Here is a 25,831-nt window from a genome sequence, read left to right as displayed (position 1 = left end):
TTTTAGGTTCTAAAGAATTGGGGTAGCTGGTGGTGGATACCTGAAACTATCAAACTACAACCCAGAACCCATGAATCTCGAAGACAGTTGTATAAAAACGTAGCTTATGAGGGGTGACAATGGGATTGGGAAAGCCATAAGGACCAAACACCACTTTGTCTAGTTTATGGATGGATGTGTAGAAAAGTAGGGGAAGGAAACAAACAGACAAAGGTACCCAGTGTTCTTTTTTACTTCAATTGCTCTTTTTCACTCTAATTATTATTCTTGTTATTTTTGTGTGTGTGCTAATGAAGGTGTCAGGGATTGATTTAGGTGATGAATGTACAACTATGTAATGGTACTGTAAACAATCGAAAGTACAATTTGTTTTGTATGACTGCATGGTATGTGAATCTATCTCAATAAAATGATGATTAAAAAAAAAAAAAAAAAAAAGATATAGATTCGCAGAATGGATCAAAAAAAATGAACCATCAATATGTTGCATACAAGAGACTCATCTTAGACACAGGGACACAAAGAAACTGAAAGTGAAAGGATGGAAAAAAATATTTCATGCAAGCTACAGCCAAAAGAAAGCAGGTGTAGCAATATTAATCTCAGATAAAATAGACTTCAAATGCAGGGATGTTTTGAGAGACAAAGAAGGCCACTACGTACTAATAAAAGGGGCAATTCAGCAAGAAGAAATAAGAATCGTAAATGTCTATGCACCCAATCAAGGTGCCACAAAATACATGAGAGAAACACTGGCAAAACTAAAGGAAGCAATTGATGTTTCCACAATAATTGTGGGAGACTTCAACACATCACTCTCTCCTATAGATAGATCAACCAGACAGAAGACCAATAAGAAAATTGAAAACCTAAACAATCTGATAAATGAATTAGATTTAACAGACATATACAGGACATTACATCCCAAATCACCAGGATACACATAGTTTTCTAGTGCTCATGGAACTTTCTCCAGAATAGATCATATGCTGGGACATAAAACAAGCCTCAATAAATTTAAAAAGATTGAAATTATTCAAAGCACATTCTCTGACCACAATGGAATACAATTAGAAGTCAATAACCATCAGAGACTTAGAAAATTCACAAATACCTGGAGGTTAAACAACACACTCCTAAACAATCAGTGGGTTAAAGAAGAAATAGCAAGAGAAATTGCTAAATATATAGAGACGAATGAAAATGAGAACACAACATACCAAAACCTATGGGATGCAGCAAAAGCAGTGCTAAGGGGGAAATTTATAGCACTAAACGCATATATTAAAAAGGAAGAAAGAGCCAAAATCAAAGAACTAATGGATCAACTGAAGAAGCTAGAAAATGAACAGCAAACCAATCCTAAACCAAGTACAAGAAAAGAAATAACCAGGATTAAAGCAGAAATAAATGACATAGAGAACAAAAAAACAATAGAGAGGATAAATATCACCAAAAGTTGGTTCTTTGAGAAGATCAACAAGATTGACAAGCCCCTAGCTAGACTGACAAAATCAAAAAGAGAGAAGACCCATATAAACAAAATAATGAATGAAAAAGGTGACATAACTGCAGATCCTGAAGAAATTAAAAAAATTATAAGAGGATACTATGAACAACTGTATGGCAACAAACTGGATAATGTAGAGGAAATGGACAATTTCCTGGAAACATATGAACAACCTAGACTGACCAGAGAAGAAATAGAAGACCTCAACCAACCCATCACAAGCAAAGAGATCCAATCAGTCATCAAAAATCTTCCCACAAATAAATGCCCAGGGCCAGATGGCTTCACAGGGGAATTCTACCAAACTTTCCAGAAAGAACTGACACCAATCTTACTCCAACTCTTTCAAAACATTGAAGAAAATGGAACACTGCCTAACTCATTCTATGAAGCTAACATCAATCTAATACCAAAACCAGGCAAAGATGCTACAAAAAAGGAAAACTACCGGCCAATCTCCCTAATGAATATAGATGCAAAAATCCTCAACAAAATACTTGCAAATCGAATCCAAAGACACATTAAAAAAATCATACACCATGACCAAGTGGGGTTCATTCCAGGCATGCAAGGATGGTTCAACATAAGAAAATCAATCAATGTATTACAACACATTAACAAGTCAAAAGGGAAAAATCAATTGATCATCTCAATAGATGCTGAAAAAGCATTTGACAAAATCCAACATCCGTTTTTGATAAAAACAGTTCAAAAGCTAGGAATTGAAGGAAATTTCCTCAACATGATAAAGAGCATATATGAAAAACCCACAGCCAGCATAGTACTCAATGGTGAGAGACTGAAAGCCTTCCCTCTAAGATCAGGAACAAGACAAGGATGCCCGCTGTCACCACTGTTATTCAACATTGTGCTGGAAGTGCTAGCCAGGGCAATCCGGCAAGACAAAGAAATAAAAGCCATCCAAATTGGAAAAGAAGAAGTAAAACTGTCATTGTTTGCAGATGATATGATCTTATATCTAGAAAACCCTGAGAAATCGACGATACAGCTACTAGAGCTAATTAACAAATTTAGCAAAGTAGCGGGATACAAGGTTAATGCACATAAGTCAGTAATGTTTCTATATGCTAGAAATGAACAAACTGAAGAGACACTCAAGAAAAAGATACCATTTTCAATAGCAACTAAAAAAATCAAGTACCTAGGAATAAACTTAACCAAAGATGTAAAAGACCTATGCAAAGAAAACTACATAACTCTACTAAAAGAAATAGAAGGGGACCTTAAAAGATGGAAAAATATTCCATGTTCATGGATAGGAAGGCTAAATGTCATTAAGATGTTAATTCTACCCAAACTCATCTACAGATTCAATGCAATCCCAATCAAAATTCCAACAACCTACTTTGCAGACTTGGAAAAGCTAGTTATCAAATTTATTTGGAAAGGGAAGATGTCTCGAATTGCTAAAGACACTCTAAAAAAGAAAAACGAAGTGGGAGGACTTACACTCCCTGACTTTGAAGCTTATTATAAAGCCACAGTTGCCAAAACAGCATGGTACTGGCACAAAGATAGACCTATAGATCAATGGAATCGAATTGAGAATTCGGAGATAGACCCTCAGATCTATGGCTGACTGATCTTTGATAAGGCCCCCAAAGTCACTGAACTGAGTCATAATGGTCTTTTCAACAAATGGGGCTGGGAGAGTTGGATATCCATATCCAAAAGAATGAAAGAGGACCCCTACCTCACCCCCTACACAAAAATTAACTCAAAATGGACCAAAGATCTCAATATAAAAGAAAGTACCATAAAACTCCTAGAAGATAATGTAGGAAAACATCTTCAAGACCTTGTATTAGGCGGCCACTTCCTAGACTTTACACCCAAAGCACAAGCAACAAAAGAGAAAATAGATAAATGGGAACTCCTCAAGCTTAGAAGTTTCTGCACCTCAAAGGAATTTCTCAAAAAGGTAAAGAGGCAGCCAACTCAATGGGAAAAAATTTTTGGAAACCATGTATCTGACAAAAGACTGATATCTTGCATATATAAAGAAATCCTACAACTCAATGACAATAGTACAGACAGCCCAATTATAAAATGGGCAAAAGATATAAAAAGACAGTTCTCAGAAGAGGAAATACAAATGGCCAAGAAACACATGAAAAAATGTTCAGCTTCACTAGCTATTAGAGAGATGCAAATTAAAACCACAACGAGATACCATCTAACACCGGTTAGAATGGCTGCCATTAAACAAACAGGAAACTACAAATGCTGGAGGGGATGTGGAGAAATTGGAACTCTTATTCACTGTTGGTGGGACTGTATAATGGTTCAGCCACTCTGGAAGTCAGTCTGGCAGTTCCTTAGAAAACTAGATATAGAGTTACCATTCGACCCAGCAATTGCACTTCTCGGTATATACCCGGAAGATCGGAAAGCAGTGACACGAACAGATATCTGCACGCCAATGTTCATAGCAGCGTTATTCACAATTGCCAAAAGATGGAAACAACCCAAATGTCCTTCAACAGATGAGTGGATAAATAAAATGGGGTATATACACACGATGGAATACTACGCGGCAGTAAGAAGGAACGATCTCGTGAAACATATGACAACATGGATGAACCTTGAAGACATAATGCTAAGCGAAATAAGCCAGGCACAAAAAGAGAAATATTATATGCTACCACTAATGTGAACTTTGAAAAACATAAAACAAATGGCTTATAATGTAGAATGTAGGGGAACTAGCAATAGAGAGCAATTAAGGAAGAGGGAACAATAATCCAAGAAGAAAAGATAAGCCATTTAACATTCTGGGGATGCCCAGGAATGACTATGGTCTGTTAATTTCTGATGGATGTAGTAGGAGCAAGTTCACAGAAATGTTGCTATATTAGGTAACTTTCTTGGGGTAAAGTAGGAACATGTTGGAAGTTAAGCAGTTATCTTAGGTTAATTGTCTTTTTCTTACTCCCTTGTTATGGTCTCTTTAAAATGTTCTTTTATTGTATGTTTGTTTTCTTTTTAACTTTTTTTTCATACAGTTGATTTAAAAAAGAAGGGAAAGTTAAAAAAAAATAAATAAACAAGGAAAAAAAAAAAGATGCAGTGCCCCCTTGAGGAGCCTGTGGAGAATGCAGGGGTATTCGCCTACCCCACCTCCATGGTTGCTAACATGACCACAGACATAGGGGACTGGTGGTTTGATGGGTTGAGCCCTCTACCACAGGTTTTACCCTTGGGAAGACGGTTGCTGCAAAGGAGAGGCTAGGCCTCCCTATGGTTGTGCCTAAGAGCCTCCTCCCGAATGCCCCTTTGTTGCTCAGATGTGGCCCTGTTTCTCTAGCTAAGCCAACTTGAAAGGTGAAATCACTGCCCTCCCCCCTACGTGGGATCAGACACCCAGGGAAGTGAACCTCCCTGGCAACGTGGAATATGACTCCCGGGGAGGAATGTAGACCTGGCATCGTGGGACGGAGAACATCTTCTTGACCAAAAGGGGGATGTGAAAGGAAATGAAATAAGCTTCAGTGGCAGAGAGAATCCAAAAGGAGCCGAGAGGTCACTCTGGTGGGCACTCTTACGCACACTTTAGACAACCCTTTTTAGATTCTAAAGAATTGGGGTAGCTGGTGGTGGATACCTGAAACTATCAAACTACAACCCAGAACCCATGAATCTCGAAGACAGTTGTATAATAATGTAGCTTATGAGGGGTGACAAGGGGATTGGGAAAGCCATAAGGACCACACTCCACTTTGTCTAGTTTATGGATGGATGAGTAGAAAAATAGGGGAAGGAAACAAACAGACAAAGGTACCCAGTGTTCTTTTTTACTTCAATTGCTCTTTTTCACTCTAATTATTATTCTTGTTATTCTTGTGTGTGTGCTAATGAAGGTGTCAGGGATTGATTTGGGTGATGAATGTACAACTATGTAATGGTACTGTGAACAATCGAAAGTACGATTTGTTTTGTATGACTGCATGGTATATGAATATATCTCAATAAAATGAAGATTTAAAAAAAAAAAAAAAAGACATAATGCTGAGCAAAATAAGCCAGGCACAAAAAGAGAGATATTGTATGTTACCACTAATGTGAATTCTGTGAAAAATGTACAATGTTTTATACTGTAGAATGTAGGGGACCTAGAGATACCAATTAGTGGAGGGGGAATGATAATCTAATAAGAACAGATAAACTATGGAGGGTAATCTCAATGTTATGGGAATGCTCAGGAATGATTATGGTTTGTAAACTTTGTTGGATATAGTAAGATCATGTTGGAAGCAATAGAGTTATTTTAGGTTTTTTTTTTCTCTTATTCCTTTGTTTTCTTAGGGGTTGTTAATTTTCTTGGGGTATGGTAGGAACATGTTGGAAGCAATGTAGTTATTTTAGATTATTTGTTTTTCTTACTCCTCTGTTTGGACATGGTTTATTAATTTTCTTGGGGTATGGTAGGAACATATTGGAAGCAAAGTAGGTATTTTAGGTTATTTGTTTTCCTTAATCCATTGCTTTGTTTGAAATGTTGTGGGGTTTTTTTGGTTGTTGTTTGCCTGTTTGTTTTTAATTTTTTGATAAACAAAGTTAAAAAATTGAAAAAAAATCAGTAGAAAAATGGGAGTAAAAACTAAATGACAAATAGGGTGGGATGGGGGGATGGTTTGGGTATTCTCTTTTCACTTTTATTTTTTATTCTTATTCTGATTCTTTCTGATGTAAGGAAAATGTTCAGAAATAGATTGTGGTGATGAATGCATAACTATATGATCATACTGTAAACAGTTGATTGTATACCATGGATGACTGTATGGTTTGTGAATATATTTCAATAAAACTGAATTTAAAAAAAAAAAAAAAAAAAAAAAAAAAACTAGTATAAGACAGGTAGAATCCCTGTCATGCTTTGAATGTTTCCTGTCTCTTCTATCACATCTCTCTTTGGTTGGGAAAAGTTCTCTGCTTTTAAGGACTCCTGCAGTTAGATTGGGCCCACCCAGATAATCCAGGATAATCTCCCCATCTCAAGATCCATAACTTTAACCATAAATGCAAAGTCCCTTTGTCACATGAGGTAACATATTAGGGTGTAGACATCTTTGGGAGGGTGTTATTTGGTCTACCACATGCCTCCAGATTAATTCTTTGCTGTTACTAAGCAAAACTGTCTAATTTGAAAAAGTAGCTTATTTGAAGAGAATAATTAAATCCTACCACCTTATGTGAATTATTTTTATTAATTTTCTTTGGAGACTAAGCATCAGGGGAAGACAGGAAACTACAGGAAAAGCATAGAGGAATTGAAAAAATGGGGAGGCTGTACCTGAAGAAAGTCTTTACTTTTTAAATAATGGTTTATATTGCTTTCCACATAGTGAAACGCAAAGCCATAATAATACAGTTTGGAGTACATTGATAAAATACCACCAAGGTAATCTCTGAATTAACCACTTATTTGTATTTCCTCTTTTAAAAACTGAGAAAACCTATATAGAGGTGACATTATGAAGATAAATATCTGAAATTGAACAATATTAGAATAATTTTATCAAGTTGTAGTACTTAATATATTTAACAATTTCCCCTTGCATTAGATGATAGATTGCTAATCTTTTATTTTTATGATGCCTCAATAAAATTCATTTGTTTTTAATGTTTGTTGCCATGCATATGTTGAAATTTAGGTCACCATAGATCTCTGCACTCATGTCTAATTTAGTATATAAAGTATTACATAAACAGTTTAATTAAGTGATTTTAATTAAACATTAAATGTCATCCAGTGATACTGTACCTTGTAATAAGCTTTATTTATAATTTTTGGGAATGAATGTAACATTAAACTTTTTAATCTTTCATTTTATTTATCCCATTAGCTAAGAAACCTTTCCAGCTTAGACCTACGTCATATCACTGAACTGGATAATGAAACTGTGATGGAAATTGTCAAGAGGTGCAAAAATCTTAGCTCTCTCAATCTCTGTCTGAACTGGATCATAAATGACAGGTAACCATTGTAACATCTTAAAAACAGTTTTCTGGAGGGAAACATGGATTCTGTGTAACAAATACTAATTATCATATAACAAAGCATGTCAACTTTAAGTGAAACTTAATGCAGCTATGCCTTTTCAAATGATACGTTTCAATTTTGAAAACTCTGTAGATACATATTTTAAATCCATCCATTGTTTATATTTGCAACAGATTTTTTATGTGCTATGATTCAGATGTTTGCCTAAACAATTTTAACAGCAACAGTCTGTTGAATTTTTTGTTTGACTTCCATCCAGGGTATGTTCTTTGTTTGACACTATAATATTTTTGCAACTTGGTGTTGCAAAAGTTTGATCTTACTGTTCATTTATCAAGAAAAAATGATTCTGAAACTATCACAAACATTATTCATTCTGACCCTTTCTCTGTATAAATATAATTTGTTTTAAAAATCAAAGTCATGTGATGGACGGTTTAGTATAAAGTATATAATGGGTAAATGGAAAGTCTTTTCTTATAATCAATGGTATACCCATATTTTCTCTGAAATGTTGCATGAGGGAAGGAAAAGATGCAGGAAAACCCTTCAAAGTAGACTTTTATAATGAAACCAATTGCATGGTGGCAATAGCACTGATTACTAGTTTTCTAAATACATGCAAGATAGGATTCTTCCTCAGTAACTTTTTGAAAGTATTTTTTTTTTTAAGGATAGACCACCAAAGTGTTTTGCTTTCAAAATGCAAAGCACTATTTCTACTAGAATTAGAACCTATTTAGATTTAAGTATTTTTTTATAACTAAGAGCAATAATTTATTAAGTTTGTGTCAAAAAATGCTTTAATTTTAATTTCCTTTTTCACTTTAAAATCATATAGTCTCCATTTCCCCAATTATGGCAAATTCAAGTTAACATTTTCTGAAATTACCCTGAATTACTGTTTAAGTGTTATGATAGCTTTTAACTTAGTTCTTCCCTAGTAAAATTTTTCTTGAAATATTTACTAATCTACAATGGGCACTTGTTAATGGTTTTTGAGTGATAGTCAATAAATGGGGTATATTAAAATCTAAACAAAGTTGAATAATAGAAATTTAAATGTAAAATCTTTCTCTGAAATCAACATTCTTCTATAGAGTCAATAATATGACACTTAAAATAATTTTAAAGAAGTTTTTCCTAACAAATGATACAATAAAGGACATTAAGAAACATTAAAAAATTATTAAACATTAACATTATTTTATGGTTTTAGGAATTTAACATTAGCTTAATATTGAGATTAACTTCTTAGGTAAGCCTTAGTGAGCTAAAAGGAGAAGCTGTTTCTGCAGAAAAATTATGAAAATGATTGCCTTTAATTCCACAACAATTTATTGTTGTGTAGATGTTGTCCATATATATATAACTATCTGGGTTGTCTCCTAAGTAAACATTTTGCTTAAGGTTTGTATAATTTAACTAAGATGCTTCAGGTTTTTCTAATCTTCTAGTTCTTCAAATGCCATAACTGGGCAATTTACAAATGAGAAAGTAGACAGACCTCATCTCACCTTTCCTTCCTTTTGTTAGGCTCCCTGTACTCAAATCCTGTGTTCTTTCAATTGGTTTTTTTTGTGCCACTTAAATATAATGGTTATTTGGTATGTGATCATAAATATATGTACTGTAGAGATTTATTTGCAAGGAATGAAAGTGTATTTTTATGATTTTAATGGAAAAGTTTGGATTAATTGAGAAAACATGCATTTTAATGAGGTTGAGCAGTACAGTTTTAAAGATCAGATTCTTTTAGGTTTTAATTACACTACTTGCACTTACCCTGTGTACTGTAATAGAAGTTTCAGACATTAAAACCCACTTTGCACTATCATCTAAATTACTCATCTTATTGTTCTTGCCATACTATATTACTAAGCTAAGTAATACTTGTAATTATATTGGTATAAATCTAGGACTTCCTGTCAGACTTAATTATAATTTCAGCACTTAGCTGAGATGGGTTAATAACCTTTCATATAGAGGGCACTGGAATTCACTAATGCATTTAGCCTATCAATTAGCTTCTGTTTTACATTTGTTCATTATTATTATCCTCCAGTAAATCAGGAATCATTTATTAACACCCTACTAAATACTTGGTACTATAACTTACACTGTGGGGCACTGAGTCTCTGCTGCTCTCAAAAGTTGCTCTCTTTAGGGGACATAAGATTTAATTTGTAAGATAATAGTTTTGTAAAGATAGGGGGGAGGAAAATAACCTTTCTTACCCAGGTAACTGATAGACACTTTACATGTGTTCTGAATTAATCCCCTCAACATCTTTTGTTCAGGATAAGGTCTAATTATTATTCCTATAAAATTTAGACCATTGATTTGACTTTTCTTTGGATTTTCAGATGAATGTATTTCTCCATCATTGCTGCAGTAAAAAGTTGGTTTAGCACAAACAAGAAAAAGCAAATGGCTAATGAATTAAATAAGTTCTGTTTGTTCACATTTTGCATTTCATTGCTGGGATTCACACACAATTGACATTTATATGTGAAATTCTTAGTTTTTCACTAAGCTCATTATTTTCTTTCATAAAAAAGTATAATGGAATTGTTTGAGATTATTTTTTTGTATAATACACATTAAAAGGATATATGTGTAATGTTGCTAGCTTTAATAAAGGTTTCCTCACATGAAGTTCAACTTTAATACTCTTCTCAGATAAATGTGTGAGCTTTATCCTAGATTTTTAAAATTCGTATCTGGATACTTTTTTTTGAAGTTCAAATTTTAAAATATGTAGTAATTGAAGGACATTATTGTGCTGCTTATGGTACTTTTAAGTATTTTGTTGTCTTTGAATTGATCTGTGTGACTGAGACATGCTGTTCTTTATCTTTGTTTTTCTAGAAGCCCTTTTTGTGTTTAGAGAGTTAAACAGCTTGATATTTTCTGGTATTCAGAAGGATGGTCTGGTAGTCATTTGACATTTACCATTGCTTTTGAGTACAAGTAAAATCCAAGTGGTTTATGAAAAGAGGACACTGACTATTTCTATCAGTTTTGAATTAAACATCTTGTTATGTCTCCCACTCTCTCTGACTCTAAGTTTATTGAAATGTTTATTTGTATTTGATATTAGTCTTTTGTTTTTTCACATTCAGTTTGGTCTTTTTTTGGATGTTTGGCACAGAATGAAAGAGCATGGTTTGGATGTAAAAAATTGATATGTAAAAACTGAAATGGTTCTGAGCATCAATATAGTGATACACTTCTATTGACTCTTTTGTTCTTTTTTACCAATAAGAATTAAATGAAATCTAATTTATTCTTAATAGACCTTTACAAAAGCGATTTTTAATTTTTAAATTGGCTTTCAAAGAGGGTAATCTCCCCATTTTTCATTTTTGACATTAGCCCTGAAAATAGTAGTTCAATCCTGTGAGCTGTAGGCCCATAATCATATTTCATTGACGGTTGACCATTCCTGCTCATGAATTAGGATAACAGTGCAGGATAACATTACAAGAAAATGAAAGATTCTCTTGCATCCATTAGCTAAAGTCACAAAATGTAACGAAAGCCAGGCTGGTTGCTAAAGTAAATTTTCTTGCCAATTAGTTGAACTAGCTAGACTTCCATTTTGTATTTGCAGTTTTTTTTCTAATTAAATGTATTAAAATTGTAGAAGAATGTTGATAACTAAGGATACTCTAAAGAGTTAATTTGCTGTGTGAATCTTATATTTATGGAAAGGGTATCAGTGCACACTCTATAATTTAGAAAATTTAAAGCTTAGACTTGTGACAGATTTCTTTTAAGAATATAATAGTGTTTACAGTATGTTACTGTTTCACTTTATATGTGCTAGACTATAGAGTAGTAACTATAGATATTTTCTCTTTTAACAGAATTTTTAAATAAGGCCCTTAGAGGTTGTTAATTGGTAGGCCACAACTGCGTCTGTTCCACAAACTGTTTTATTTGGCCTATAGAGTATTTTAAAAAATGGAATTAGTTACTAACCCTTCAAAAATTGGGATATTCTATGCAAAAATTCTGAATTTTGTACTTTTCTTGGAAAATATCCCATTCCAGTAACACTGGGCCCACATTTTCTCATATCAACAATCTTTCAAAGATGAGGAATGTACTATTCTCTGTCCATTCTCCAGTTCTGCACTGTTCTCACAACACATGATCCATTCTTTTATATTATCTGTCTGTCTCCCACCCAATCTACAAACTGAATTCTCTTTATTAAAATTAGTGTGGATATTTTCAGATATTTCATATTTTAAATCAACTAGTGTTTTAAAAAATTGAGTCTAAGATATAATAACAGATACTAGAGAGTTAATTGGCCTATGTAAACTAATTCTTGGCTGCTTTAGATATCGGAACTTTGGCCAACAGGTGGAAGTTACAGAGAGAGACAGAATGCAGCTCAACCTAAGTTAAAACCTTCATATTCATTGACTGCTCCTGAAGTGGAGAACTCCCTCTCCTTTAGTTATCAACAAGAATGTTGTAAATTGTTTCCTGAATTATAAGGAGAATTTATAGCTGACTGTAACTTCCTTTCACTTCCAGTCTATGATATAACACTGTTTATTTTAAAATGAATATATTTGCAGATTATGTGCTTTGTATTTGGTTCATTATTCCTCTATTGTGTTTATTATGGAATCCAATAGGAAAAATCTTAATACTATTCTTTCTTTTTCCTTTTTCTGTGTATAGCCCTTTTTAGTCTTTTAGGGTTATTTAGGTTGAAGTTATAGAGTGACTGATTATTCTACCACCCCTTTCAAGGGAGACTGACAGCACCCTGGCTCATGTAAAACTCAATGAGCCTTTTTATAAAGATTTTTCTAACTCCCTTGATCTTCTTTGGATGTTTATTCTGTTTCTTCTTTCAAATTTCCGTTGATTCAATAAAAAACGGTGACATTTAGAAATAAAGTTCAGAGAGGATTTGAGCAGGTGTTGGCTATATAAAATATTTGCGGAGTGCCCATTGTGTTTTATTTCCGAGAATTGTTTTGTGAACATATGCTATATATTGTATTTATAAGTGTTTAAGGACTGGGTGGATAATCTACCATCTTCCTGTGAATGTCATGTCACAGTGGACTTAGAATTTTATTTCATTTCAATCCCCTAATATTACTTAATTCTCCTAGAGACTGAGGTTTAAAGATTGCCCAATGGGGACAAACCTATCCATTAAATCCAGCAGGCATAGTTGAATTTGAGTTCGAGAATATTTTGTTTCCTATTAAATTTAAGTGGTCTGAAGAAGAGGAATACTTTTCACCTTGGAGTATTGAATGTGAAGTTTGAACAATTTTCTCCTATAAAAGTCTTAGAACTTGGAAATAAAGAGGCGGCAGAAATAATGCTGGCTGTTGAAGCAGCTCTGTGGTGGTATTTATAGCAACAGTGTCCTGCCTTGACAGCACATGGGACAGTTTTTCTGCATACCTGTGGTGCTTAATAATGTGGTTGGGTGAAGCTTTAGTAAAACTGAATTTTTTTTTAATTCAATTTTATTGAGATATATTCACATACCTTGCAGTCATACAAAGCATACATTCAGTTGTTCACAGTACCATTATATAGTTGTGCATTCATCACCAGAATTAATATTTGAACATTTTCATTACCACACACACAGAAATAATAAGAATAAAAAATAAAGTGAAAAAGGACAATTAAAGTAAAAAAGAACACTGGGTGCCTTCCCCCCGCCGCCCCATTTTTCTATTCATCCATCCATACACTGGACAAAGGGGAGTGCGGTCCATATGGCTTTCCCAATCATATTGTGACCCCTTATAAGCTACATTTTTATACAGCCGTCTTCAAGATTCAAGGGTTCTGGATTGTAGTTTGATAGTTTCAGGTATTTACTGCTAGCTATTCCAATTCATTAGAACCTAAAAAGGGTTGTCTATATTGTGCGTAAGAGTGCCCACCTGAGTGACCTCTCAGCTCCTTTTGGAATCTCTCTGCCACTGAAGCTTATTTCATTTCCTTTCATGTCCCCCTTTTGGTCAAGAAGATGTTCTCCATCCTATGATGCCGGGTCTAGATTCGTCCCTGGGAGTCATATTCCACGTTGCCAGGGAGATTCACTCCCCTGGGTGTCAGATCCTACATAGCGGGGAGGGCAGTGATTTCACCTTCAAGTTGGCTTAGCTGGAGAGAGAGGGCCCCATCTGAGCAACAAAGAGGCATTCGGGAGGAGGCTCTTAGGCACAATTATAGGGAGGCCTAGCCTCTCCTTTGCAGCAACCGTCTTCCCAAGGGTAAAACCTATGGTAGAGGGCTCAACCCATCAAGCCACCAGTTCCCTATGTTTGTGAGCACATCAGCAACCATCGAGGTGGGGAAGCCCAACACCCCTGCATTCTCCACCAGCTCCTCAGGGAGGCTCTGTGTATTTTTTTCATTGTTTTTTTTTTTTGTTTTTTTTTCCAATTAACTCTTTTTTTAAAAATTAACTATATCAAAAAGAATTTTTTTTAAAATACCATAAAAAACATTTCAAACAAACCATAACAAAGGAGTAAGAAAAAGACAACTAACCTAAAATGACTACTTTACTTCCAACATGTTCCCGCTCTACCCCAAGAAAACAACCTAATATAGCAACATTTCTGTGAACTTGTTCCTGCCATACCCACCAGAAATTAACAAACCATAGTCATTTCTGGGCATTCCCAGGACGTTAAATTTACCCCCCTTCATTAATTGCTCTCTATTGCTAGTTCCCCTACATTCTACATTATAAACCATTTATTTTACATTTTTCAATGTTCACATTAGTGGTAGCATGTAATATTTCTCTTTTTGTGCCTGGCTTATTTCACTTAGCATTATGTCTTCAAGGTTCATCCATGTTGTCATATGTTTCACGACATCACTCCTTCTTACTGCCGCACAGTATTCCATCGTGTATATATACCATGTTTTATTTATCCACTCATCTGAGTAAAACTGGATTTTAATTTATTTCTATAATACACTGAATAGGTTTGCATATGTTCTATGATATTGTTTATTCATATTTTTGCATGAAGAATAATGAAATATGTTTTACTGTGTCTGGGAGGTTTGAAGGGATGGAATAGAGTTTTTCTGAGTTAGTGGCACTTACTTGAGATTAGCATATTTTATTGGAACTGTTTTTTATATTCACAATTATTTACAAGGCCAACCCTAGAAGCATAGTATGGTGTTGGAGCAACGATGCTCATATTCCTAAACCATCTACAAAAATGATGTCTCCTCTGTCTTTCTATCTATTGGGATTGCTCTTTAAAACCACGATTGGTTTTTGTAGTGCTAGTGAGGTCAGAGCGTATACTGTCTTCTCTCTTTCTCTCTCTCTTTTTTTTTTCTGGACCAAGAATAATAAGAATAACTAATAAAACCTGCCATTTTCTATGCATTTACTATATGCCAGTTGCTGTGGTAAGTAGTTACACACATTGTTTCATTTAATCTTTACAACAACCCTGAGGAAGGAATTATTAGCCCATTTTCAGATGAGAGAAATGTGGCACAGAGAGGGTACCCCAGGGCTCACAAGTACTAAGTGGTGGAACCAGACCTGGAACCCATTTTTGTGTGTTTCCCAAGTACAAACTCTAACCACATGGGCTCACTGTCTCCCAGAGCCTTATTCTGCATCAGGCCTAGTGTGACCTTATGCCCTGTTTGTCCATGAGAGTACCAGCCCATGCCATTGTCCTGGCATTCTGTCTGGCCTAGCATTCCCTCCACTCACTTCTGTGGTTCGGATCATTAATGATATGGTCATCCTACTGAGACTTTGGTGCTTCAGGTACTTTGCCTGATACCATAGACATCAGACTATGCTTCATCATTCTGAACATTATTAGGATGTTACATTCTCTTTCCCCTATGCAATGCCCGAGAGGTGACAAGTTTTGGATGTTATAGTATATTGCATATGCAGTTATAGATTTTTAAAAACAACTTTTGATGTTTTGTAATAAAAAGCAACTTTCCTAACCAACCTCAATGTAAATGTTCTTCATTTCCTACTAAGTTTCTTGAGGAAACATAGAAAGTTTTGCTCATCTTTGTGTATTGTACCATACCTGCCTCATAGTTGGTCTCAAAAAAATTTTTCATGAATGAAGTTTAAATAAATTTTTAAGCATTTAATAATGCACATTTAATTTTACAAATATTTTATTATCTATAAGTGCTCCCTGTCAGTTGTTGCAAATATTTAACCATGGTGTATTAAAGAGGGACACTGGATATATACTTTGAATAAGTGTTCTCTGAGTTAAAAAGAAGGAAGTTAAATTCAGTGAGGGTTTCGGTATCTATTGGTAAAAAAAATAGTCATCATAGCTAATCTGTATACTCTTCCTGGTATGGATAGGTTTTTCAAATAATCAATGACATTTTTCTACAAAAGGCCAACTTTCTTTGATAAAATGATTTGTGTATATTTATCTTCAGATGAAATTCTTAGTGTTTTCAAATTAAAGAAACTTTTTTTTTGTCATTTGAATAGTAGTGACATTGATAAAGAGTCACTTCTGACGTTGGTTCTTACAATACTTCTGGTTACTAAATATCCTTTTAAAGGAAACATTAATTGGTATCTAACATCAGAATGTTTAATCTACAAAAATCACTTGAAAGGAAAATCTATCTGAGCTTCATGTGTCTCAGTCTGCTTTGATTTTTTAACTCCTATTCTGGAGATGGGATGGAAACTGGAATGGGTGTGGGTAACTTTGGCTTATTGATTCTCCATGGTCAGATTATTTTATCTTGTAGAATAATATGAAAATTTATTATGGTTTTAACATGTAATATTAATTTTAAATTTCTGCTTTATCTTTGGTTCCTAGTAAGAAAGCTGCATAAGTGAACATTTTTGCAAAAATAATTAACATATCTTTAGTAGAATCATATGGTTCTTCCTAGATGCGCTACTCTAAATACTGCCTCTGATTTTGTGTTTTTCAGGCAATATAAAGATGAGTAAACAGATATATTAAGCATTTGGTTTGCAATAGACTTTTTAAAAAATCATATGCTTTGTGTGTTATGAAATCAGAATTTGAGATCAAATTATGGGCAAGATTGGGACACATTTTATATGATGATGAATTCAGTTCTATAAACCAGTGGAGGCTTTCTAACCTCAGATCTGTTTTAGAGTTGCCAGCAATGAAGAAAATCTTCATTTATTGATGAAAATGATGATAGCTGACTGATTACATGGACAAATTCATGATCATCTCTCTCTCCCGCTTACCCCCATAGTTGTCTTATTCTTAATCTCCAAAACCAAGAGCTGTGATTAAAATAACTGTTGTCAAAAACTTGGAATGTATGACAAATGAAGCCCAGTAAATAGTGAAAATATGAGAAAGGTGATTAAATCTGACAATTTTCTTGTAAAAGGCTTGAGATGATAAATATCTCCTGTGATTAGTTATTAATTTAATGCAAGGGATTTCATTTCAGCATAAAATATTTTATGAACACTGGCATAAAGAAATATTTCAGAAGATAGGTACACACATGTTTAACCAGAAGAGAAATTGCTCAAACTTGATTGTTAATAATTAAAAATGGCAGACTTGACACACATGTGGCTAGGCTATTTTCCTTACCAAAATTAAGAAAGGATGGTGTTTCCTGAAGACATGATAAAAATGACATAGTACTTTGAGTTTGAACCCTTATGCCTCATGAAAATGCAAAGATTTTATGTATATCATTTAAATTAAATGATTTAAATTGAATATTTAATTTAAGGCAATATAATTTAAGGCAGTACTCACCGAAGTATAAAAAAAGCAAACTTATTTTATTAACAATTATAGTTGCACTAGTACTAATAATTTCCCTTAAAATGAATATGAATTCCTATTTGTTTAAAGAATAGATGAAATAAAAATGCTGGTTGTAATCAATTGTATCATGTAACTCTCTAGCTGAATTCCTGGCACATCACTCTAGTGGTGAAATATTGTGTGGTAGTGTTATTTTTTTGTTTATGAGTCTCTCTCCGTGTAAAGAGGACCTGTCTGTTCATCTTTGGCCCTCTAGCTCCCAAACCCACCCCAAGCTACTTGTGCTGGGTCTAGCACAGAGAAATAATTTAATATGAACATGTTGAGAGAATTATGAATGCTGCTTTTGTAGGATGAATAAATCTGCTTTTAAATTTGGATTAAACTTAGGGTGAAATCCAGGCAGTTGGTTCAAATGTATTCTTTCTTCCAGATTTATTTATTTCTGAATAAAGTTGAAACCTAATAGAGTGAGGATTTAATGCCATTGTCTGAATTCAAGATAGAGCTTACTTCACTTCTTGCATACTATTTATCTGAAAGGCATAGCCTCATTTTTTGAACAATAAATGATATTTTAATGTCAAATCAGTGGGTCTTGCCATTTTAGTAGGGACTTTGGAATACTTTCAAAAGAAGAACCAGAAATTTCACTTGCCTTTCGTATTTAATGATACCTCATATTAATTGAAAAGAGATTCCTTTAGGCAGAGGAGGCAGTTCCAACTTTTTTCTGCTTTTGGGTGAGAAAAATATGGCTATACGAGAAAAAATGTTGCAAGTTTTTCCTTAGAACTACCTTTAATACTTTTAAGTGCTATTCTTTAAATGTGTGTTTAGTATTTGGTTAATTGCTACTGTGAACCTAAACATACCAATGAAGGCCAGGTTCACATTAGAACAATTATCTGGTTAATTGCTCTGGTGCAAATATAGGCTGAAAAATCATCAGAACATCAAGTTGTGAAAGTACTGGCAGGAGTTTCAAAACCACCAAGCATACCTAGTGCAAATCACATCAGCAAAGCAATTAATTTAGGCTAATTGCTTTTCTGTTTGTTCAGTTTGCACTTTCGAACTGTCTTTTTAAATCGTGACAATTAAGATTAGAAAGCAATATAATTTAAAAATGTCAAATAGTCACTTTTTTTCAACAGTGTTAACACTTCCATATGAACCTATATAGTATTTCTATAACCCATGTAGTACTTTGAAATAATCAAAACAAAATAAGGTTACTTTAGAAATTTACCAGAATTTCCTTAAAAGACAAGTTGAGTAGATTACCTTTTCCTGAACTATAGTGTAGGCTTATCTTTAATCCCCAACTATCAATTAGTATTATCTAATTTCAATAATGCATGCTAAGGTACCCTGTTCACATACTATGAGAAATAACTAGCCACCAAATGTGGCACTGGCCAATAACATTTTCTCTGGATCAGTATGTATTTGGCTTCTCATATGGCTTCTTCTAATGTAATCAGAATTTTTAAATGTCTTAAAAACCAGATTAGGCACACTACATATTATTGAAGTTTTCTCTGTAATCGAGTATTATCAATTTGGCAGCATCAATTTATCTAAAACTGAAAACTACTTGAATTTCCAAATGTTTCTCTATGAAGCAAAGTTGTAACAGACCCTCAGTTGAAAAAAAAAATGGCATGTTTAGGCATCAGTTCCTCACTGGAAAATGTAGAAATGCCAGTGGGGGGAATTAAACATTCCACAAACTGCTTTTCTATTCACCATATTGTCAAGGAGCGAGGAGCTCTTTCACCTCTCTTCTTCCATAAGGTGTTCGTATTGTGCAGTGTGTTTAATGTCATATCCTGCCCCTGAAATTATTTGAAGAGAATAGGTTGGTTTGTATGAAGGACAGTGGCTTTCGAAATGAATTTTTTAGAGACACACATGGCAAAGGAATTCCTAGTAGCAATTGTCATTTTATGACTTTCTGTAGCTGTGAGAAGAAATTTTAGAAATATATTCAGTGAGTGAGATTTGGTACAATTAATTAAGAATAAATTTCAAGTTTTATTTTAGCATTCTACTTTTTGTTTGTTAGTTGACATAAAAATTTTTTTCTGTAATAAATTTTCTCTCTCCTTAATTCAGTATGAATAGATCTTTGGGCCCTGCCAATTAACTGAATCACAAAATTAAATTTTTCTCTAATGATTATTTTCACGAGGAAAACCAAAGTTGATGTACTTTTTACATTGAAATATTTTTCTTTTCTTCTTTTACAAACTTCCTGGTTCCTACATACTTGGTCCAGATTTCTTGGTGTTGCTGTTTGTTGTGAAGTTTTCAATTAGAAAGCTGTCTTCTTGAAGGTAAAAATCTCAAATCAAATGGAATAAATCTGTTGAGTATCTCAAACACATTAGTGTTGAGTACTCAGAGAATACAGAAAAGAAAAAAAAACCAACCTAAATTGTGGTATCAATTGCTAGGTCAAAATCTGGGTCTTCCTTTGAAATCTGTCACTGAAGCATCAGAGCAATGGTGCTCCATATTGGGGAAATCTCAAGCTAGCATTTCCTTTTGGCCTTCAAAATCTGAATTCTGCAATTTTTTATAGTTGAAACGTAGCATAGGTGCTATAAAAATTAGACATTCTTTTGCAGACTGTAGAAGATTGCAAAGTGGACACAAATTTTTCCCATCCCTATATGCATGCCTCTGTACAATGTGGCATTGCCTGTATACCCCTCTCCCCCTACCTCTCCCATCAAGAAGTGGAATCTTGCTCTGACCGTGAGGGTGTGACAGAAATTATGTGACGGACTTCCAAGCTGTCATGCTCAAGAGACCTTGCAACTTCTGTTCTTACTATTTTGGAATGCTGCCACCACCATGTGAAGAAGCCCAGACTTGCCTCTTTGAAGATGAGATACTACATGGACATAAAGATGTAGCCAGTAGTCAGGACCAAATGTTAGGCATGTCAGTGAGGTCCTCTAGATGATCCAGCATCAACCAAGCCTTTGGATTCTTGTTCTTCTGTAAGTGAAATTAGCAGAACTGTTCCACTGAGCCCAGTCCAAGGTGCTGCTGACCCGTGGAGTTGTAACCAAATAAAAGAGCTGTTATTTTAAGCTACTAAGTTTTGGGGCAATTTGTTATACAGCAATTGATAACCAAAACACTGACTTTGTAGTTCTTTGTTGAGGATTTTGTATTGTCAGGCAAGGTGCTAAGATTTTTCATTCGCTATCTTATTTATTTATCACATCCATTCTGTGACATAGGTATCATCATGCCCTATTTTATAGATGAAGTAAAATAAGTCTCAGAGAGGTAAAGTATCTTGCTGAAAATTACAGCTAGTAAGTGCAGGGTCAGGATCGAATGCAGATCTTGTCTGACTTCAAAGACCCTGGTCTTTCCCAGCTATCAAGCTGCTTCCAACAGCTTACTGAGTTTGAAATGTAGCTGGTTGGGACAAGTAACTAAACCTGCCAATAGAATCTATGGAATATAAGTGCTAGCTCAATAACATTAGAATATCATTAGAATATCATTACAATGAAATAAATATCACTAAAAAAATGCCATTATGATAAAAGAACATCCACTTGCAATATATAGTGTTGCTGTTTAATCTTCACTGTGCATCTAATGAATACATGGAAACAAAGACAGCTCTTCTGTTCTCATAACAGCCTAGGGTGTGAGGAGGATAATGTGAATACAAATTTAAAAATATGTAGATATAAGGCTTTGATTTTATGTATATTAAAATAGTTTTTGGTGTTTCATGGTATTATGTATATATTCTTTTCTACTCTATTGTCAAGATAGGGAGAAATGGAGAGAGGAAAGACCTTCCCTTAGAAGAGCTGTGACTGAGGATTAGTCACAGTTACATTTTGCCTTCCACAGCTGTGCCTTCTAGTAATAAATCTTGTGAAGACATAGCTTGCATGCATATAATTAATAATAATTGTACTAATACCTACCACAAAAAATCCCAAAAGTAGAAATAGAGTCTTTTCATTTTTGAAATGCTTTTATTTTTAATTTTAACTCTTACCTTAATGACTTCACATCAATAAAACAGTTAATACCACGTGGTGATTCTGACACATATATCGTTGCTCATCTTACCATTTACCATAGTGGTACACTAATAAGAATGGCCTCAGGGTTTTATTTCCTGTTAAATAAAGCCTAGGAGCATTTCCTCCGTGATTTATTGTGGTATTTTGAGAACTAGTTTCATTTGGGTACTATGATTTCCGTTTGTTTTCCTTTTAACTTGAATTTAAACTCAATTCCTATTTTTGGTTTTGATTTAATTTCCTTTTTCCTTTAATAAATTATCAGTGTATTTTAATATTTTAATTTGTTATTGTGTTCTATACACACACACATATTTTGCTCTGTGTGATTTTATTTCTGGAGAATTCTATTTTATATTTTGTGACAAGGGAGATAGTAAGTTGCATTTTTTTCTATTAGTTTTAATTTACCCTCAGATGGATTATAAGATTCTTAGAATGTTACGTCAATTGCTGCATGGGAATTAAAACTATCTCCAGGAATTATGACTATTCCACAATCCCAGACTCCTAACCAGATACTCAGTAAATACATGCTGATTGATTGACTTGATTGACTGGATGGCAATCAAACCTGGTGAACATAAGCTTGTGTTCAAGGTAGGGAAAAAAAAAAGTACTTTTCAGGTTGGTCAAGAAATAGAGCAAGTCAAAGTAAGCCAGTTAAAATATTCAAGTTCATTTAATGGAGATAGACACAGCCTTAAAAAATCCTCTATGAATGTAATTCAAGAGTTAAAGAGGCACTGACTGAATTCTCTAACATAGAATGTTTTATATATGAGGTATGTAGATGCAATTTAACTGACAACATTTAACTTTACTGCATTAAAAAAACTGAATCAAGACAGGGTTGGGGCTGGGATCTCTGGAAAAACATGGTATCCTTGTGACAGCAATTTATTCAGAAAGGGGATGACAAAATGTGTCAAGACAATGCCCTGGCTTTCTTCATTAAATTTAGTAATGAATTTTTTAAAAAGAATTTTCTGTAACATTTCTCTGCAGATTTATAGACTTTTATGAGATAACTGTCTTCAAAGAAATATATGTTGCTTTTCATATACTTACTGCCTTGACTATTTATGGCCTTATTAGAATTAGAAATTTTAGTAATTTTATCTTTAAATAGATATTATCTTTTTGTTTGCAAGCTTCTTTTTTCTCAAGTTTATTCTCAGTACCACGATATCATTATGTTATAGAGGAACCTTTTTTTTGTGATGGCTCTTGGCAGCCATCCATCTCCAAGTAGGATGTAACAGTGAAGCTTATTAGAGGGAAAGAGGTATAAAGTATTACCAAGCAGGCTCTGACAGATATTTAGACACTCACAGACATTGCTGCTACTTGGTAGTTGTCTTCTATTGTGAAAAATGTAGCTGTTTAAAAAGAAACAAGGTCAATAACCTTACAATGCTACATTTCTATTGTTTATTGTATGCACATATATTTTACTTGTGATTCTTTCCCCACTGGCAGCATTTTTCTAATGTTTGATTTGAATGATTGTATTTATTTTTACTTACTGTAAGTAAGTAAAGTTCAACTTGTCACTATTAGATGAATACTACGTTTCAGTCCTCTAAATAAATTCTATATGTGCCTGTTGCACTTGGTAAAACATTTAGAATTTGGGATGATCTACACTGATGGGTTCTGGAGGAGTACATATGAGATAGTAATCCAAGGTAGCAGGAAATCTTAACATGCACCTCTCCATTTATGTTTCATTAACTCTCATGTTAGCATTGATTTTATTTCAGCTGGGGGGAGGGGGTGTGGGAGGATGGTGTTCTGTAAACAAATAGGTGGAGGAAACTGCCCAGGATTAAACCTGGATTGTGGTGAGTCTTCAAAACAATTAATCCTTAGGCACATAATCAAAAGATGACTTATGTATTATTTTGAAAGTTCTATTAAAGCTATTATTTAAAATATGCCAATAATATCCAGATGAAAATTCCATAATATACAAAAAAATACACTCTAATACTACTAAGTAATGAGCTGTAATTATTTATTTCAATAACCACATTTGCAAGTTAGGTCCATTTTAATTAAATATCCTGAGTCTTAATTTGAAAGTAACTTTCTCAATGAAATTACCTTTTAAGAAAATTTTCAAAGGATGGATATGATCCAACTGGGTTGTTTGGTTTTAAAGTCTTTGTCTAGTATGCTCCAGGTCTGGTCCTCCAAACTGATGGTTTCTAATGCTTCCGTCTACTCCTTTGCTTGGGCCATTACTTCCTGTTTCTTTATATGTTTTGTAATCTTTTGTTGCAACCTGGACATTTTGATACTTTAATGTATTATCTGTGGAATTTAGACTCTGAGACATTTGTTCCTCAAGCTTGTATCCAGCTAGTGTTATGACAAATATTTCTTGAATGCCAAGAACTAACAAAAAGAAGAGAAAAGAAAAGAAAAAATAAAACACTTTTTCCATTCTTTACAGATTGGCCTGTATGAGTGCTCTGCTGCAGAGCTTAGCTGTCCTAATGATGAGTTTAGAGAACAGCCTAAGACAAAAGCATAGGGTCTTGTCTGGTCTTTTCTGTGCATGTGTTTTGTCCCAGGCATATGCATGTGGCTCTAGAAATTCCCCTGTTTATATGGATAAGAATGTCTTAATTCCCCTATTAAACAGTGTTTCCTCATGATCTTGGGTGCTTCAGGAGTCCTGGTTCAGCTCTTCAGGGTTCCCCCAGACTTACATGCACCCATGTACACAAAGGTTACTCTACTCCCTCTGGAACTAGGAACAGAAGAGTGCAGGCTGGTTCCTCGCCAGCCTGGTGTGGGAATGGAGACAGGGTCAGCAAGGGGTGCCACAAGGTTTTCCTACCATTTTTAAGTTGCCTTTTTCTCGATTCGGCACTTGTCCTATTATTGCGACCTTTTAAGTGTTTTCTGGAGCTTTAACAAAGATGATTCTGCCAGTTATTACTGGTTGTTCAAAGCTTCTCTGGGTGAATGGAGTCCTGGATCTTCTTACTCCACCATCTTGGTCAGGGTGGGGTTGATTATTTTATTTTAAACATGTTTGAACAAGTGAGAGTTACTTCCTAAGACTGCAAAGTGTGAAAATCAGTAATTAAAAGCATTCTTCATTTTGATTTTGTATTTTAAGGACAACAATGATTAAATTTTTATGTACTTTCTATTAACTTTACTGTGACTACTTTAGACATTCACATATTATGTCACTCATTTTAACATGCAAATAAGGAAATGAACAACTCTGGGAATCAGAGCTGAAGAGCTCATAGGAGCTCAGACATGTTGTCCTCATCTCCCCAGCTATCCTCCTCTGTGAAAAGTAGGATGATCTCTAAAAGAGATGTACTTTTTCCATAAGCCTGTGTAAAAGGGAACTCTCTTCCCATTTCTGATCCATTAAAGAGCATTTTATTCTTAGCTTATTTTTCCCTTCTTTTAATTTGTGTCTTGTTCCCTTTCTTGAAGCTGTGGCCTGTTTCACATTTTTTGTTGATGTAGTCACAGATGACATTTTCCCAGGTAATTTTTTCCCCTTTAATTTGTATCTTCTTCCCTTTCCCAAATCTGTAGCATATTGCCTTTTATTGTTATCAGTGTCACTGATGACATTTTCATCTGATTCCTGACATATTCATTTTATAATACATGGCATTGTAAGGAGTTTTTTGGTCAGTGACATTTTGGCAAACATTTGCCAGTGGCCACCAGAGAAGGTCAGTTAGACTCAGAGCAATGAAATAAATTACTCTGCAGGTCTTCTCTGCAATACTAATGAATAGAGCTGGCAGTGGGATTTGGGAGACTGGGATTCTTTGTTGTTATTTTTTTGTTCCAAACTTATCATTGAGTTGTTCACTATATAACCTTGGTACACTTATTTAACTTCTCTTTTATAAGATTGGGGTAATGGGAATCCACCTCAGTGAAATGTTTGGAAGCTTAATCATGTTTCAAAAGCACCTTGAGCATGAATCATTAGTTCATTATTAGAATGGTGGCTTGGGTGGTGCCATCCATCATCAATGCTTTATCACCATTGTAGCCTCATGGTCTCCTTCAAATTGACAGTGAAGGTCTTAAATCAAACTTGAATCAAACTTGTAAAAGACACTAGCAGAATCTTGAAGGTTACTTATTGCTTATTGGAAGAACCCTGACTAATACATATGGTAACACAGAAGTTCACAATTATATGAGGAAAGTAAAACAATTATAGTGTACTCATATTATTAGATATCTTCATAAATATCTCTTTGCTTTCAAATAAATGGACAAAATACATTCAGATTCATAAGTGGAGTTTTTTTTTTAATGTGATCCCTACTTACATTGCCATAAGATCCCTTGATGTGTAGCTACTTTATCTTTGTGAAATGTTTTTCACTTGCAATTTTTA

At 34.2% G+C, this 25,831-nt stretch overlaps 1 protein-coding gene across 3 annotated transcripts in view; it reads left to right on the top strand.

Moving 5' to 3' along the window:
• The window catches only part of FBXL17 (F-box and leucine rich repeat protein 17), a 564,196-nt gene that overhangs the window by 199,238 nt on the left and 339,127 nt on the right, over nucleotides 1-25,831 (top strand). For 2 of the 3 annotated variants that reach the window (XM_037801526.1, XM_037801527.1), the window contains exon 6: nucleotides 7,378-7,508. In XM_037801526.1, coding sequence (XP_037657454.1) covers nucleotides 7,378-7,508 — 131 coding nt within the window. Of the gene's footprint in view, nucleotides 1-7,377; nucleotides 7,509-9,901; nucleotides 10,699-25,831 lie in introns of those variants that run through there. The other variant, XM_037801528.1, reaches the window with a different exon arrangement.

Source organism: Choloepus didactylus, chromosome 13 (assembly GCF_015220235.1).
Source record: "Choloepus didactylus isolate mChoDid1 chromosome 13, mChoDid1.pri, whole genome shotgun sequence".
NCBI lineage: Eukaryota > Metazoa > Chordata > Mammalia > Pilosa > Megalonychidae > Choloepus > Choloepus didactylus.
The sequence above is the reverse complement of the archived record's forward strand: the minus strand, read 5'-3'. Positions and strand labels throughout refer to the sequence as shown.